General features: G+C 36.3%; 1 protein-coding gene across 3 annotated transcripts in view; it reads left to right on the plus strand.

Annotated features, from left to right (window-relative positions):
* The window catches only part of NBEA (neurobeachin), a gene marked incomplete at both ends in the record, with an annotated part of 460,977 nt that overhangs the window by 356,703 nt on the left and 87,339 nt on the right, over nt 1-16,935 (plus strand). For all 3 annotated transcript variants that reach the window (XM_079549697.1, XM_079549699.1, XM_079549698.1), the window contains 3 exons: nt 2,252-2,369; nt 3,132-3,234; nt 9,309-9,424. In XM_079549697.1, coding sequence (XP_079405823.1) covers nt 2,252-2,369; nt 3,132-3,234; nt 9,309-9,424 — 337 coding nt within the window. The remainder of the gene's footprint in view (nt 1-2,251; nt 2,370-3,131; nt 3,235-9,308; nt 9,425-16,935) is intronic.

Raw genomic sequence — 16,935 nt, forward strand, 5'->3', positions numbered from 1 at the left:
GATTGTAAATGTATTCCTGTGAATGGTGTAAAATGTAAATACACAGCACACAGTCAGTATTAGATGTTTTTCCTTAGAAAAAAAGTATGACAACTAGAAACATTTTTGAAACAAAAAATGAATTCCTGAAGCATGATGACCTGTCAAGGAACTAATTCTCTGGCAAATCCTCTGGCTGCTGTAGGTCTGGTTACAGTTATGTACATTTCAAACTCCTCCCTAAGACTGTTCTCTTCTTTCAGTGTTTTTTAAACTTGTTTTCCTCTCAGTACCTTAAGAAAGTGTAATGACAAAAGATATATATTAGAAGACATCTGAAGAAGGATTATTCTAGAAACTTTATACTCAATCGAATTTCATATAAATTATACCAACAGTATTCTACATCTGATCTTAGCTAGAGACTGTTGGTTTATTTCCAAGAGAAAGCTAAGTAGTAACTGGATCACAGCACAAGGAAAAGATACCTGATATCAGAGGACACTTCAATCTCATAGACAATATATGGTAAGATCCAGTGGTAGAAGCTGAAGCCAACAGAGTTCAAAGTGAAAATGAAGTACCGGGTTTTAACATGAAGGTTAATTTAACACAACAAGAATTTAGTGTACGATGTCTCATAACTGCATAGAGGGAGCATGTAGCCTCTTGAGCATAGCTCAGGATCACCAAAGAAATCACACTCCTTCCCTTCAAGGCTGTGTTTGGAGAGCTGAGGTGAATGAAACCGTTGCTCCGAACTTTACCTGTGTCTTCTTTCTATATAGATGGTTTGGATCTCCTCTCTCTAGTTTCCATCAAAGGCAGAACTAACATTTGAACCCATTTGTTTTGTTGCCATTGTTAACATCATCTCTGAAATGGTTTCATTGTGGTTATGAGAAAAAGATTAGAAGGACAAAGTTTGAACAGATATCCATGGAGCTTTTTAACACAATGTGTATAAAACTAGCTTTTTTACTTATGGAAATGTTAATATTTGTGTCTGCATCTGTGAAAAGCTGGAGAATCCAATTTCCAGTACCTCAAGCAAGAAAGATCATTGACAGCAGCAAGACATGGGCTCCCTGGGATTTCCCTGTTCAGAAGGTGGGGGAGGTCATGGTTACAGAAAGCAAGGCTTCAGCTGGTGTAGAAGCACTGCAAGCTGGTGCAGCAACACCAGTCTATACACCTAATGGAGAGCAGGAATAAAATCCAGTTAAAAGTTTCTGTTGCCTTTCTGTTTAGTGAAGATGTTCACAGAATTTTACCATGAACTCTCTTACCTGTGATGCTCTTAGCTGCAGCTTAGAGGAAGGCACAATCTGCAGGACTCGGTAAATGTAAATGGATTATCCTCCTCCCAAAGTGATAAAAGTGAAGGCTGTCAGAGGATCAGCTATGGGCAGAGCCCTCCTGAGCAGGAGTGAAGGGCTAAAGGGAGCTTTCCAGATGATGAGAAGGATTGGGAAAATGTTTGCACCAAGTGATGCTGTTTGAAAGGTGATTCCCAGATGAGATTAGTTAATAAAGCTGATACCTAATTAAATTGTGTAATTTGTGTCTGTTTTCCAGAACAGTGAAGGAGTGAAAGAGATTATGTGTTAATATCTAATTCTAGACCAGTACCTTCAATTGAAAAACTGACAAACTGAAAAAGCAATGCTAACTTTTAGCTATTTTATTTTAAAATATTTTTGCACTTTGTTAAAAATGAAAAAAAAAAAACATCACATCACAAAAACCAACACATTTTCTTCATAGTTTCATATATTAAATACACCTAATTTAGAAAAGTTTCTGTGTCAACGTATTGTTCTAGCTATTTTCTGCACTTATTAATGGAATTTAGAGAGCTCTAATTTATAAGTCTGAAATGGATGTCAGTAGCAGACTATTTCGGTTGTTCTTTGCACAGCCTCAGAAATAAGTCTGCTACTCAGCACATAAGAAAATAATGAGGCGTAATTGCAACTGTTTCCATTATTGCTGCTTGGTTGTAGAGTTTTGTGTTTTGAAGAAAATAAGTTGACGTGACTCATGAAGAATATACCTTAGGAGTACCAGGTTACTGTTCTTATCGATACTCTAACAGCTATACCTTATTGCATTTTAAGGCCTTTTAAGGTCCTATTTTAACTAATGGTTTTAAATATTGAAGAAATACAGTTATCTGTACTACACGGATGGTTAAAATGTCACTGTGTTTTTTGTGAATGTTGTGATGACAGTATTCTACCAATAATGATCACTGTTTCTTACTTTAAAGGTCCTTGCCTATACCGAAGGTCTTCATGGAAAATGGATGTTCAGCGAGATTCGGGCTGTTTTTTCAAGACGTTATCTTCTCCAGAACACAGCTTTGGAAGTGTTTATGGCAAACAGAAGTATGTCTTTGTTTATTGTGTTGCAAAAAAATGTTCCAGTAAATATTTTGTATGGTATTGATTAATCTTAGAATTTGTGCTTCCTTTGGTAAAGTGCTTATGTTTCTCTTTAATGATATATGGCATTTTAAAATCATAGAATCATAGAATCATTTGAGATAGAAGGAACTATTAAAGGTCGTCTAGTCTAACTCTCCTGCAATGAGCAGGGATACCTACAGCTCCATCAGCTGCTCAGAGCCCTGTCCAGCCTGACCTTGAGTGTCTCCAGAGATGGGGCATCCACCACATCTCTCGACAACCTGTGCCAGTACTTCACTATCTTTATTGTAAAAAAAAAAAAAAATTCTTACATCCAATCTAAATCTCCCCCATTTTAGTTCAGAACCATTTCTCCTTGTCCTGTCAAGTCAAAATCAATCCTTTAAATCAATCTCACTGCTTCACAGAAAGGCAGATCATTAGAATTTGTAAATTCTACAAATGTTTGATAGGAAATTCTCTTTTTCCTGTTTCACCTCTTTCCTCTTTCTTTTTTTCTTTCTTTTTTTCTTTTTCTTTTTTCTTTTTTTTTTTAATTGGAAGTGTTGTAATGAAATGTCTATGAGAAAAAGAAAAAAAAAAAATCCCCAAAATAAATCTGGGAGTGAAAATGTTTAACTAATTTCTCTTTGCAAATAAAATCCAAAATTATTTTAATATATGCTGGTGGAGATAAAGATTTTGCTAAATGGTTTACTAGTCCTTATTTTCTCCTTTTAGCTTCTGTTATGTTTAATTTTCCTGACCAAGCAACAGTGAAAAAAGTTGTATACAGCTTGCCACGTGTTGGAGTAGGAACCAGCTATGGATTGCCACAAGCCAGGTAATTTGATTAAAATAGTTGGAATGTTCTGTGTTCATTATATTAAACATATGATATCTTTATACTTGTGAATACTAAAACATTATTCCAGGGTAGTTTGAGAAACAGTGCTCTTTACTTAATATGTGTTCTGTTATTGCAGAATGGAAATGAAAGTATTCTAAATCGGATTTTGCATTCTTTAAAGGAAATACACACCTCCTAGTGAAGAATCAAAATCAAACTTGTATCTTATCTCTTCAAAGTCTAGTTTTCAGTAAGATTTTATAAGTATATGCACAAATGATCACCCTTATTGTGTCTTTAATGAATAATATTAAAGTAAACTTGACTTGTTTACTGAATGAAAATTGTTTTTTTTATACACCTTCTCACTGGCAGTTTATGTGAATATATGTGCATTTTTCTTCTTTTTTCAGTATAGTGCCTATTTTGAATTTTATAAATTCCTTCTATTCCTGAGTTTAATGACTAAATTTTTCCAAAATTTAAGATCTACACTTTGAAAAATATCAACTGAAGTTCAGTTTTACTTACTCAGATTTTCACTTACTATGGACAGCTACAGTTTTCATTTCATTTTTCATCAACCTATTGTCAGAAGTAAGAATCCTAATTGTCAGATCCTATTTGAGAAAAGCATTTATATTTCAGTGTTGGGTAAGATGGTCTTTATGTGTACCTCACTGTTCTGGGGTTAGATATCTTGCTGCCATTTTTTTATTTGTTTCTAAGCGTTTGTTCATACCTAAAATCATCTTTGAGAGTGCATAACCAGAAGTCTGTGAATGCTTTTTAGATTCAGAATGAATTTCTATTCAAAATAAAATAAAAATAACAGAGAGAATAGACAGCAGGAAATTCAAAAAATATGGCGCCTTGGGTTCAGATCTCAGTTTGTCTTGGTTTGGCCAAAAGCCAATGGCTTAATCATCAGTGTGCAATCTGGGATGTGTCTTTCTCATTCTTTAAGTCATTTTTATGGATTAAAAATCCACATTTTCCTTGTTTTATCCCAGTGCAGAATGTGGAAATACTCTGTTATGTCAAAGCATTTATAGGATTGGATAACTATTTCTTTTCCAGCTGAACATCATTCCCCGTCATAAGCTGAAGAGTCTTATGGTGCCTATGTCTTGATCTCCTGAACGTGCTGAAATCCTTAGGCAAACTGCCAAGTTTCTCAAGTTTTCACTGAGATCAAGGGGAAATTGAGGCATCTCTTTGGAAGGTGCATCTTGTTAGCATTTACATTGCTCTTCCAAAAACTCAAAATAAAAGAATTGCAGTCTCTAAATGGAAAGTAATAGCATTCTTTTCTGAAAAAAAAAAACAAGACCAACCACATGTTCTGGAACAAACAAAATGCAAATGAATCGATCAGAATTCCATATCTAATAGTGACTTATTTTTTACTTCTGAAATTCATACCCTTTGTGCATTATTCACTGAATAATTGTCTGGAAAAGTTTGTTGATATGCAATTATTGAGAAAAGTTTCTGCTTCAATATTATGTGCAGTAAAATTTCCATATTTATATTACAGTTCAATTTGAATCAAAAACGGGCTTGTTACCCTTCAGAATAAATCTGGCATATGGTAGTTAAGTTGTTTTTCCTTTTTCTTTTTGTGTAATCACTCTATGATTTATGCACCATAGAAGACCCTTTAATGGCTTTTCCTTTACTTCTGTCTACATACTCTTTGTGTCTGTAGTAGGACTGCAGTGAAGTAACTCAGTGAAAATCTGGCTCAATAACAGTATTAACTAGAGTTAATCACAGAATCGTAGGGGTTGGAAAGGATCTCCAGAGATCATCATGTCCAACCCCCCTGCCAAAACAGGTTCCCTACACCAGGTTGCACAAGTAGGTCTTGAATATCTCCAGAGAAGGAGACTCCACAACCTCCCTGGGCAGCCTGTTCCAGCCCTCTGTCACCTCACCGTAAAGAAGTTCTTGTGCACATTTGTGCAGAACTTCCTATGCTGCAGTTTCTGGCCGTTTCCCCTTGTCCTGTCTCCACACACTGCTGAAAACAGTCTGGTCGCCATTCTGCCCCCCACACCTTAGATATTTGTAGACCTGGATCAGGTCCCCTCTCAGTCTTCTTTTCTCAAGGCTGAACAGACCCAGTTCACTCAGCCTTTCTTCACAGGAGAGATGCTCCAGGCCCTTCACCATCTTTGTGGCCCTCCGCTGGACTCTTTCCAAGAGATCCCTGTCTTTTTTGTACTGGGGAGCCCAGAACTGGACGCAGTACTCCAGATGAGTACTGTCCACTCATCTATCCCACACATCCTCAGCTTTGTTATAAGGATGCCGTGGGAGACAGTGTCAAATGCCTTGCTGAAATCAAGGTGGACTACATCCACTGCTCTCTCCCCATTCACCCAGCCAGTATTAATATTTTGTTTATAGTACAGTATAGTTTCACTTCCCATTAATATGTTGGCTCCAGAATGCTAGTAGGAGTTTTAAAAAGTATGTGCATTTGTATCACAAATATAAACACAAATGGTGAGTAGACAGCATCTACTCAGGGAACTGCTACACTGAGTAAAACATCAACATATGTTATGCCCAGTTTTCCAGATTAAACTGTACTTTAAAATATTTTAACAAAAGCAGAACTTTCTAGTGGTTTTGCTTAAATTCCTTTGTTTGATTTTTTCACTGGTAATAGTTTTTAGATTCAAAATTAATTACATAAAATAATTGCAATTCAAGATGGAAACAGTCTGAAGGAGTTAATGAGTTTTAATGAAGTAAATATGTGTATTTTAAGTGTGTTTCTATTTTCATGGAGAAATCCTGTGACTGATAAAGATGGAAGAAAAAATATCTATGATCTAATAATACAGACTAATAGAAGCAGGCAAACTGGTATTGCTTCTCAAGACTGTTACAGAACAACCACTCTGAGCAAATCTCCAGTTTGCCTCTGTTACCATTCCTTCCCTTTGCCTGTCTAATGCTTTTATTCAACAAAGCATTCAATCTGTGCTCAAAGTTTCAGAGAAATAATGTCCTTAAAATTATGAATTATGTCAATTTCTACCACTATTTCCCCACTAAACCATTTCCCTTAGTACAACATCGACACATTTCTTGAACACCTCCAGGGATTGTTGACTCCACCATCAACCTGTGCAGCCTATTCCAGCACCCTCTCAGACGACACTCTCAGATAAGAAATTTTCCTAATATCCAACCTGAACAACCTGGTGCAACTTGAGGCCATTCCCTCTAGTCCAATTGCTATTTACATGGGAGAAGAGGCTGGCCCCGCACCTCACCACAACCTCCTTTCAAGCAACTGTAGAGAGTAATAAGGTCTCCCCTGAGCATCCTCTTCTCCAGACTGAACCATCCCAGTTTGCTCAGCCACTCTCCATAACAGTTGTGCTCCAGACTGCTCACAGCTTCACTGCCCTTCTCTGGACATGTTCCAGGGCCTCGATATCTTTCTTGTAGTGAGGAGCGCAAAATTAAGTACAGCACTTAAGATGTGGCCTCACCAGAGCTGAGCATATAGGGACAATAATGTTTCTTGCTGAAGGAAAACATATAATTTAGCTGGTATGGTAACCATGCTTAACGTGAACTCAGCACTGGCACTTCTTCTGCATCAGTAGGTTGTTGATGAATTTCCAAGTCTGGTTGTATACATTGGGATTTTGGAAGGTACGCAGTTGGGAAATTATTTGATCTCACTAAAGCATAAAAGCACTCTTAGAGTTTTGACTGAAAGCAAATGTTGATGAGTTTCTTGCCAGAAGCGAGGTACTGCACTTCTAATGAGATACATAAGGATCGATTGTATCAAGTTAGATTGTAGCTGTTAAAAAGTGATTGAGAAAGGGGAACTGATCATGCTCCATGTGTGAGATACATAGCATTCCTTCCCTGAACAAAATATTTAGTAAACATAGCTAAAGCAAATAAAACTTGGAAAATTGGATAATCCCATCAGAGGGTCTTCTGCAGCTTCCATTTTGAGGAGGTATGTCGTAGTTCTCCAGAAGCAAAGGAAGTACATTTGTTGTTGCATCTTCTCATTTCTGATGGCATACAGAAACAGAGAAATTGTTTGATCAAAGGTGCAATAATTCAGCAAGACACAAAACAGTGGGTCTTTCTGTGTTAACTGAAACAAGCAGGTGTGGAACCAATTTATTGCACATATTTTTTTCCAGACTGCTGAAATGACTTCAAATCTTTCAAACAACTTAGAAAACAAATAAGGAGCTTTTTCTCTATAATTTGATTTTGTAGAGAGTTCACCTAAATCAGTCTTTCAAATGTGAAGTAATAACAGTTCATAGATTTGTGAGACTGATAGATTGCTGGTGAAATCTAAAAGCACGTACTAAGTTATACTGATGCATATACTTTTGTTTCATTGTTAGAGAAACAGAAATTCTATGACAGAAATGTTTTGCAAATTTAATTATCTCTTTAGTACTTTTATTTCTGTATTTATTAATTTGTGTCCAGCATTAGTCATAATTTACTGGGAAGAGTAAAACTTTGAGAGCTCCACTGTAAATCTGTTATTCTGTGAAATACATCATCAAGTGTGATTACATTCAGATAGTTCTTAAGATAGATTGTTCAGAAGCATAATAGAAACAAAACATTTGCAGTGCTTTCTGTGTACTAGTGGAGTGTATGCACAATTACCTGGCAAGGCCTTATGCAGTGCAGTTTTGAGATTAAAATAAAAACTGAAGAAGAAAAGCAAACATGCACTCACATGTCATTTTTGTATGCCTAATTTGTGAATTTAAGTGTAGCAGACACTCACAATCTAGGCACTGACCTTTTAGACATATAAAGACCTATAATTGTGATAACTGTTCATTCCAATCACATTTCAATAGTCATCCTTTTAACTGGGAGCAGAGTCTAGTGCATGTATATGTATATGTGCAAATATCTTTATAAGTAGGTGTTCGACATTTTTGTAATTGCTGCCTGATTTGACACCTTGAATATGACTTTGTTTTAAGAGAATACTCAGCATTCAGAGCCCTGAAATAGTGCAGTTAATATGTCTAGAGGGCATCTGAAAGCTGAAACATCAGGTGTTTCTGGTTGCTCTTGGCAAGCTATATATATAGTGTATTAAATTTATGAATAGGATAAACTTTGAGGATACTTTTAGGAAAAAAAAAAAACAACGAACAAACATTTTCTCTGTTTTGATCAATTTAAAAAATGTATGTTTCTGTAAAAAAAAGTATTTGAGGAAATGATTTTTTCCTCCATTCAAATATTTTCCTTGTTTCTTCTCAGCAAAGACTGTTTTCTTTGGAAATGAATTGTGATCAGTGACGCTATCCCTGCTTGTTAGAGATTTTTTTGGCACAGAACTTTGGTTCTTTCTCCTTTATGCACTCATCTAATTTATAGATAATGTGTGGAAATTAATTATCTTAGAAACTTCAATTTCTTTTCCCAATTTCAGTGCAGTTCAGGAGTTATCATGGAGAGGTGGGCAGGTGGACACATGAGCAGATAACTGAATAAACCTGGATTTTTTCAGAAACCAGGCTAGAAGTAGAAATCTTAGAGGTTACTGGAATATAGGAGTAGATTGTGGGTAACTGACTACAGAGAAGGCGCACAAATCGTGGAGTAAATATCTTTAACCCATGTGCTGGAAATATATGGTGCTTTAATATCTATCACTCACCTTAATGAACTTATCTCAACATGTCCTTTTGAAATAGGGAAATGGCATGCTTCTTTTATTCCTGCTGGACAACACAGGCACCGGGAGGTCTACAGTTCCTTTTGCTTCCAGTATTTTTAACCAGATTCAGAACAAAATAAACCACAGAACGCATTCTTCTGAATTATTATAGTGTTGTAGTTCTGGTAAAATAAAATAGAGATATTAATTTTAGTAATTTATTAAATAAGGGATATAGTGTCTTCTTGACGTCATTAAATAGAATCAAAAAACATCTGAGAGAATCTGAAATTAATCACACTAATAATGCTGTTCTATGTCTTAGCATTTAATGGGGCTCTTAAAATAATCATTCATTAAATGTATTTTGTAGGAGAATCTCTCTGGCCACTCCCCGACAGCTTTATAAATCCTCCAACATGACTCAGCGCTGGCAAAGACGAGAGATATCTAATTTCGAATACCTGATGTTCCTCAACACTATAGCAGGTAAAGCTTCTGACTCTTTAATCCTTCATAATATGTTTATGTTTGTCAAAGTCTTAAGCACTGTGACTTGATAGAATGCATTCATCCCTCTGGAATTCAGCTGCAGGTTTATGATAGATCCTGAAATACACACATTGCATTTTCTCAGAAATTGCACAACCTATCACCAAGACTTTAGATTCATGTATTGTTGTGGAGGCTGTTCCTTGCTCCCCTTGCCATTTCCTCTGCTGACAGCTTTGTCTGAAGCTTTATTAGAGTCAACAAACCATTGCCAGAGAATGTCTGGAAATAATAATGGGAAAATGTAATTTTGCTACTTCATCATTCTCAGCAACAGCAACAAGACAGCAGAATAACAACAGTATTCTGCCTAGTACAGATGTCACCTGGATTGTGGTATGATTAGATTACAGCATCTTTTCTCATTTAGTTCTTTGAACTGAAATATAATATCAGATTAGGTATTTAAAATGAGAAATAACTGCCACAGACATCCATTCGTTACTGGCAAAAGAAGAGTTTTTCTGGCAATTGTTATTAATTAGACATTCACAGTGTATTTTTTTCCTTTCACCTTTTCCTTTTCTATGTATTAACTTAGACATACTTTTAAATGTGAGAAGCAGCAATTTTCTAAACCGTATGCAAAGATTTCTAGAGTATAGTTTATTGTTAAGATTCCTGCCTTTAGCACACGTACTGCTTATCAACCTGCCTGTCGAGAGGCTTCCTCAGACATTTCCCTCCAGTGAGCTTTAATTTGAAGCACAAATTAAATCCCACCAGGCTCCACATCTCATATTCTTACTTGGTCCTGACTTTCCTGCTTGAGGTTATCCTCTGTCCTGACAGAAGACAAATGTAAGTGCAAAACCCCACAGTAGCACCCAAATGCCCATTACTGTGACTAGTCTGAGCTGAGTCGCTGTGTTCTCCCCAGTAGGACAGTGGCAGAATTCAGCAGCTGTCAAACTGACTTTCTTTAAACCTTTAGGCTTTTGCTTCTGTGTTTATATGCTAGCCATCTTCTGTGCATCCAGGCTCACAGGCGTTAATAAATGTGTCATCAGATTATCCCAGTGTGATACAGAAGTGTTACCGATGAACGGCTGGAAATCTCAGGGCATGTTTACCTTGCACAGTGGAGTGCAAAGCAGTGTCCCTGAAGCTACCAGAGACCTGGACTAGAAAGTCTGTATAGTGTAGTTGTATGCAGGCACAACAGCCTGGCTTCAGAGCATTACAGCCACAGTCAGCACAGATCTCTTCCTAAGAAAGGAGCCCTGTGGAGCATTTATTACCTCTGGCACCGGGCCATGAAAATGCTGCTATCCTGCCTCTGGACACTGGCTACATCCAGCTGCTCCATGTCTCTCACATATCCGCTGCCCTTCTGGTTTTTAGGAAATTCAGGTAGAGCCTCACAGGCTCCCTGTCCATGTCACCCAAACTTGGAGGGCTTGCTGGAGAGCTGGAAGTTGTTCAAGCCCTCTCAGCCTCTTTCCAATGCGTTGTCGACAAAACTGCCTTTCACTTACAATTTCCTTTTCATATGTTTGGTTCTTCTTTAAGCAGCATGTCCAAATTCCTTAATGAGAGGAGACAAGAGCTAAGCCAATTTTTGATAAATTACTTTTCATTTTTAATCAGTTTAAAAACTTCAAGGTCGTTTATTTTTGAGTACATCACCAATGCATCAAAACCTGAAGACATCATTATGCTTGAATTCAATTAGGAATTGCAGTGGTACTTACAGCAGAGTATCCATCAATAAACAAGCTTCAGCCTGAAGGGATCCCATCAGAATATCTCAGAGGTCTCAAGAAAAATGCTTGGTGTTTTTTTTTGTCTTTTTTTTTGTTTTTTTCTTTTTTGATATAATGCTATTAGGCAAGCTTTGTAGCCAAACACCTGATTGCTTACATAAAACAACTTTCTCTTAATGTCATCTAGTATTATTCATCTGCTTTACAAAAGTGTACGCTTCCATATGCATTCCAAGTTTCATGGTTTGGAGGATTACCAGCATATTCTTCTTATTTTTCTTTGTGAGCTTGTATTGCCTTTGAAAAGCTTACAGCAGCTTGGTCAGTACCTTGGTAGTGTCTCTCAGTGACTCAACACATCTACTTTCTGGCAGACTTTTTGTTATCACTCTCTTATTGGTAAACTTCTTTTGTTCATGTAATCTCATTGTTGTTCACTGTATAAACTCACTTCTCAATACAAGGGCATTACCTGCCATATAAGTATTTCAGGAAGACATGATTAAATTCAAATTTAAACTTTGGTAAAGGTCGTATTTCCAAAAGACAGAAAGGTAAATTTGAGTCTCTAGGGGAACTTTTCCTTGTCACAAGGAATGTCACTTACTCTGTTATTTCAAAGCCATCTGTATTGCTAAGCATTTGCAAATGGGTCCTTACCAATCTATGTAATTTCTGTCCTGTCATCATTTTCCAAATTCGGTAAGTCATCATGTTAGGTGGGGAAGAATTTACCACTGTACCCTCTAAAAATATTTTTGAAGGATATATAAAAGAAAGTGAGATTCTTGGGTGCTGGCCTGATAGTGCTTCAGTACTTTGTGAATGTTTTTGAAAAAAAGAAGAAATCGAACCTTTTTTCAACAATTGAGACTATGAAGGTAACCAAATAGAATTCGGTTGCAAAAATTATAATGTCTATCTTCACTGATGCTATCCCATAGAATCTCATGATGTTTAGTTTGAAAATCAGAATAAAATTTACTTACAGTAGCTGAGCCTCCAGCCAGCTACACACATACAGACAAAAACTTTATGAATAACTTAAGAAATTTAATCCTGGCTGAAACCCAACTTGCAATTCTACACATCAATAAACTTCTTTTTCCAGTTTGGAAGAAGCTCTAAAATTTTTGATGGAAGCAAAAATTCAGAAAAGTATTTTTTGAAAGGACAACTTATTTCTGTAGCTGAAACTGGCTAGGAAACTGGCTTCCCAAAATATATATCAAGATCTTGGAGGTATTGCGAAGAGTCTCACTGTAACCTTGCTGACAAGAAAGAAATCCACCATGATGGAATGCTCATGAGCTCCATGGCCAATGCCAGTGAGAAAAAGTTTCAAAACTTCCCTTAAAAGATACAACCTCTTTGCCAGTAATTGTTCTTATAGACAGTGATGGCCTAGTTTTGGACTACTACTTTTTATTTAACAGCATAATCTTGTTTAAAAATATCATTGGTCTTAGCTATTGAAAAATATGTGCACCTTAATTTTTTATTCATCTTGCCAGGTAGCTCTTACTGATTTATTCAGCATATCTGAACCATAGCGTAGTCACTTATAAAAAGTAGATGTTTTCCACCTAAGAAATGGAGATCATTTGCTGGTATGAAATTTGTAGTTTTTTCTTTTCTTCCAAATAAGTAGAGATCCACTAACAAAGAAGTTTAGTACTCCTTTTTTGCCAGTTTTAGTAGCTTCCTTTCTTCTTAAGTGGTGCTTAACTGGCCTCTAACACTTTACAAAATGATAAGAAGCTATTCATATTTTCTTTTGCCCCTTTTCTGAAATTATTCAAGGAGAAGCAGTACTGGAAAAGACATTCACAGAATCACAGAATCACAGAATCACAGAAACACCAAGGTTGGAAAAGACCTTCAAGATCATCCAGTCCAACCATCCACCCATCACCAATAGCTCTCACTAAACCATGTCCCTCAACTCAACATCCAAATGTTCCTTCAACACCTCCAGGGTCGGTGACTCCACCACCTCCCTGGGCCATTCCAGTGCCTGACCACTCTTTCAGAAAAGCAGTATTTCCTAATGTCCAGCCTAAATCTCCCCTGGCACAGCTTGAAGCCATTCCCTCTCGTCCTATCACCAGTTACACGAGAGAAGAGGCCGACCCCCAGCTCACTACAGCCTCCCTTCAGGTAGTTGCAGAGAGCAATGAGGTCTCCCCTGAGCCTCCTCTTCTCCAGGCTGAACATTCCCAGCTCCTTCAGCCGCTCCTCATAAGCCCTGTGCTCCAGACCCCTCACCAGCTTTGTTGCCCTTCTTTGAACCCACTCCAGGGCCTCAATGTCTTTCTTGCAGTGAGGGGCCCAAAACTGGACACAGTACTGGAGGTGTGGACTCAGCAGAGCTGAGTACAGGGGGACAATCACTGCCCTGTTCCTGCTGGCAACACTGCTTCTCATGCAAGCAAGTGATTCAGAAGTGAGGCTTCTGATACCAACTAATTTTATTTTTGACATGCAGCTTGGTCTTTTACTTCTCTAAGTCCTTTACCTGCTTATTAATGTTGCTAATCATACAGACTTGGTTGATCCCGGTAGAACAGAACCACTATATAACTCAATAATCTATCCTTGTATGTCTTAAATATGTCTGTCCTAACAAACATAGCCACTATGTAGACTGTAAGATCTTCATTAGTGTTTAAAATACTGAAGTGTCCCCTTGGAAAAATCCATCTTTCTATGACATTTTTAAAATTCTATATCACCCTGTTAGCACATCTCAAACATACCTTAGCTTCATTTTCAGCTTAACCGTTTCTGTTCTGATCTCTGCTCATGACTCAATAACTGACTATTTAATTCTGTCACAATTTTTTTTCCCTGGATCATTTCCTATGCAAGGATATGATTCTCACCACTTGTGCTAGCCTCATATCTTCGTGCAAATTCAGTTCAAATTTACTCTTTCTTCATTTTCAAAACTCTGTAGTCTTGTTTCAACCTGTTTCTCTGGTCCTCTAGCCAACTATTTTCTCATCTCCCTATTCTTTCTCTAAGGTCTTCACCTCTTTCACGCACTCTATGCTGACTTAACCATATTTCATCATGTTTACAGCCCTGTTTTTTTCTTTTTTTCCCAAAGGTAAACACTGCACTCTGCTACTTATCAATCAGTCTCAGTGTTATACTCTCCATGCCCCTGGTTTTTGTCCTGGCTGTGTAGATGTTCCAGGCCACCTTCCCCCTCCTCCTATCTACTCCCTTCCCAGGGATTCTTTAACTTTGAAGGCTTGGGAGCAGCAATGATACACTAATTGTCCATTCATCAGACACGTAGCAAAAGGCCTTATAGCATATGTGTCATCTGAATGCTGTGAGTGATGTAGGGACCATTTTTTATGATTTTCGCTTTTATTGAATTTTTTAAATTATCGAAAAATTATTTTGAAATTATTGAAAAAGTGTTTAAAAATAATCCCACTGCATCAAATGAAAGACTGGGGAGAAGAAGTAATTCTCTATGTTTGCAATGCCCACTATTTCAGGTAGAAATCTAGATTTGAAATCTATTTCCCCGTAACTAACTGATTTTTGATACTTTTTTCTTTTCAACCTGTAGTGTATTAAATATGTGTTTGCATTTGTATTTATTGCGGTTTTAATTCTTTTAAATCCTACCTGTCACAGTTCTTGAAAGAACTGGAGAATAATTATACCCTTAATTTTCATAAGTCATTTCTTTTAGTGGAAAAGGATTATTTTTTAAAATGTGGTGGAAAAATATGACATCTTCAGTCAGGTAATAAATTCAGATGAACTTCTTCTCCCTCCTTTTTTTTTTTTTCTTTGCCTGTTTAGCATTTTCCACTTTTTTACTCTGTGATGTACAAGCCCTCACTGGTTAATTATGTATATATTTAGCTACTGCATGTGTTGGGCTTATTATTGTCATCTAATTAGATGTAACTCGAACTACTTGCTTCTAGAAAAATCATTAAAAATTCTTTCCTAATGACCTAGAGATGACAAAATGTCTGTAAAGTGTGAAGAAGCAGACAAGCACAGGAACATCGCTCTTAAAGAGTGTTAATCCAGATGCTGCAATCATCTAATTAAACAATATTTTGCTGTCATTAACATTTTCACCAAGGAATTGCAGTTATAATTTCTTTGTCAGCTGTCTCTGGCTCACTTTACCTTCAAAACTAAAGTGCCATATAAAAACGTTAAATTGGATGGTTTAATTAAAAAGTTTTTTTTAATGAAGAAACATATCCAGTTATTCTGAGAACTCATTTACTATGCCTCAGTTTTATTGTTCAAGTAGATTAGTGTCAGAGGCTTGCAATATTTAATATTCAGCCTTTAATATTAATCTCTGTAAGCCTACTTGGTAAGAAATCTGAAGCTTCTAAAAAGGTATAGTGACTACCAATAGTAGTACAGGTTTACGTTTTGTGTTTATTTATCTAAAGGGAAAAAAAAAATAAAAGATTTTTGCTGGAATCATCGTGCAATTAAAGAGATGGCTGAATATATTAATCTGCTGACTTTTTGCTCTGAAAATGACCGTTAAAAAGTCAGAAATGATCAAGAAAACATTCCTAAGAAAGTTAAACCACTAATATTTATGCATGTTTAGAATTAGGGATTTGTAATTCCATTACAGCCCTAGATCACTGTCTTCCACTCTGATAAGCATAGATGTGTGGTCCTATCTTGTTATGTGCATTCTGTCTCCTTTTGCAATTTAGACTAGGGCCCATCTTCCTGAATCGCTTTCATTTGTTGTAATTAAAAAGAAAATTGCTGAAGGAAAACAATTTTTTTTACTAAACAACTTCATGTTTTTTCTTAGTAGCTAATCTCTTCATATGATTTATAAATTCTGAAGGAGGTGGGAAGTAAATTTGACTTATTTTATTTAGACTATGGTGATATTCTCAAACCCAGAGTCAAAAGTTCTATGCAGTATGTAGCTAATCCTGTCCAAACTGCAAGATTATCTTCTTCAAATTATTTCTCAGTACAGAATTTTTTTTAAAAGCACACAAGTTGCTGCTAACATGGAGCTAATTCCACAGGATCATTTTCTCATGTGACCGTACTTTAAGTATCCTGTCAGAATCACACAGCAAAGGAGAACTCATCTATGGCAGCTAGAGTTGGGATTGTTTTTTTCTTGCACTATGCACTTATCTGTGATTTTCCCATGTAAAATTGGAATAGAAAGCCAAAATCTCATTGATGGAATTTATTTAAATTGAAGTGAAGTGAATGAAATAAATATTGAAAGTAAAAGAGATCTCAATATAGAAAATATCTGTACATAAATTAGTGACTTTGAATAATCCTAAATTTTCTTTTAAGAATTTTGCAAAAGAATGTTCTCAGATGTTTTTGTAAAGCATTTTCAAGATCTGTTTTTGTTACCTCAAAAGCTTTTGATTCTGAAGAATCATCATTTTTTTGCTTATGCTTTTATTAGACTATGCTCACCTCCATTTTTTCCTCAATCTCAAATTTCTTTTGAGTCTGCTGTCTTAATAAACATAAACTTTATTTGTAAATGTGTAAGGTAAATGTGTCACTGAATTATAAGTGAGATAAAAGTATACAGTAGTTAAAATTATTTCCTTACATCCCAAACATTGTTCTTGTTCTTATTTTCTTTTTGGAAACTCTTCTGTTAACTTAACTGGGGATTCTGATGGAGAGAAAAACATTTGTTGTGCAAGGATATACTTGTATAGAGGCCATATTTTATAGAAC

The sequence above is a fragment of the Tetrao urogallus genome, assembly GCF_951394365.1.
Source record: "Tetrao urogallus genome assembly, chromosome: 1".
Taxonomy (NCBI): Eukaryota; Metazoa; Chordata; class Aves; order Galliformes; family Phasianidae; genus Tetrao; species Tetrao urogallus.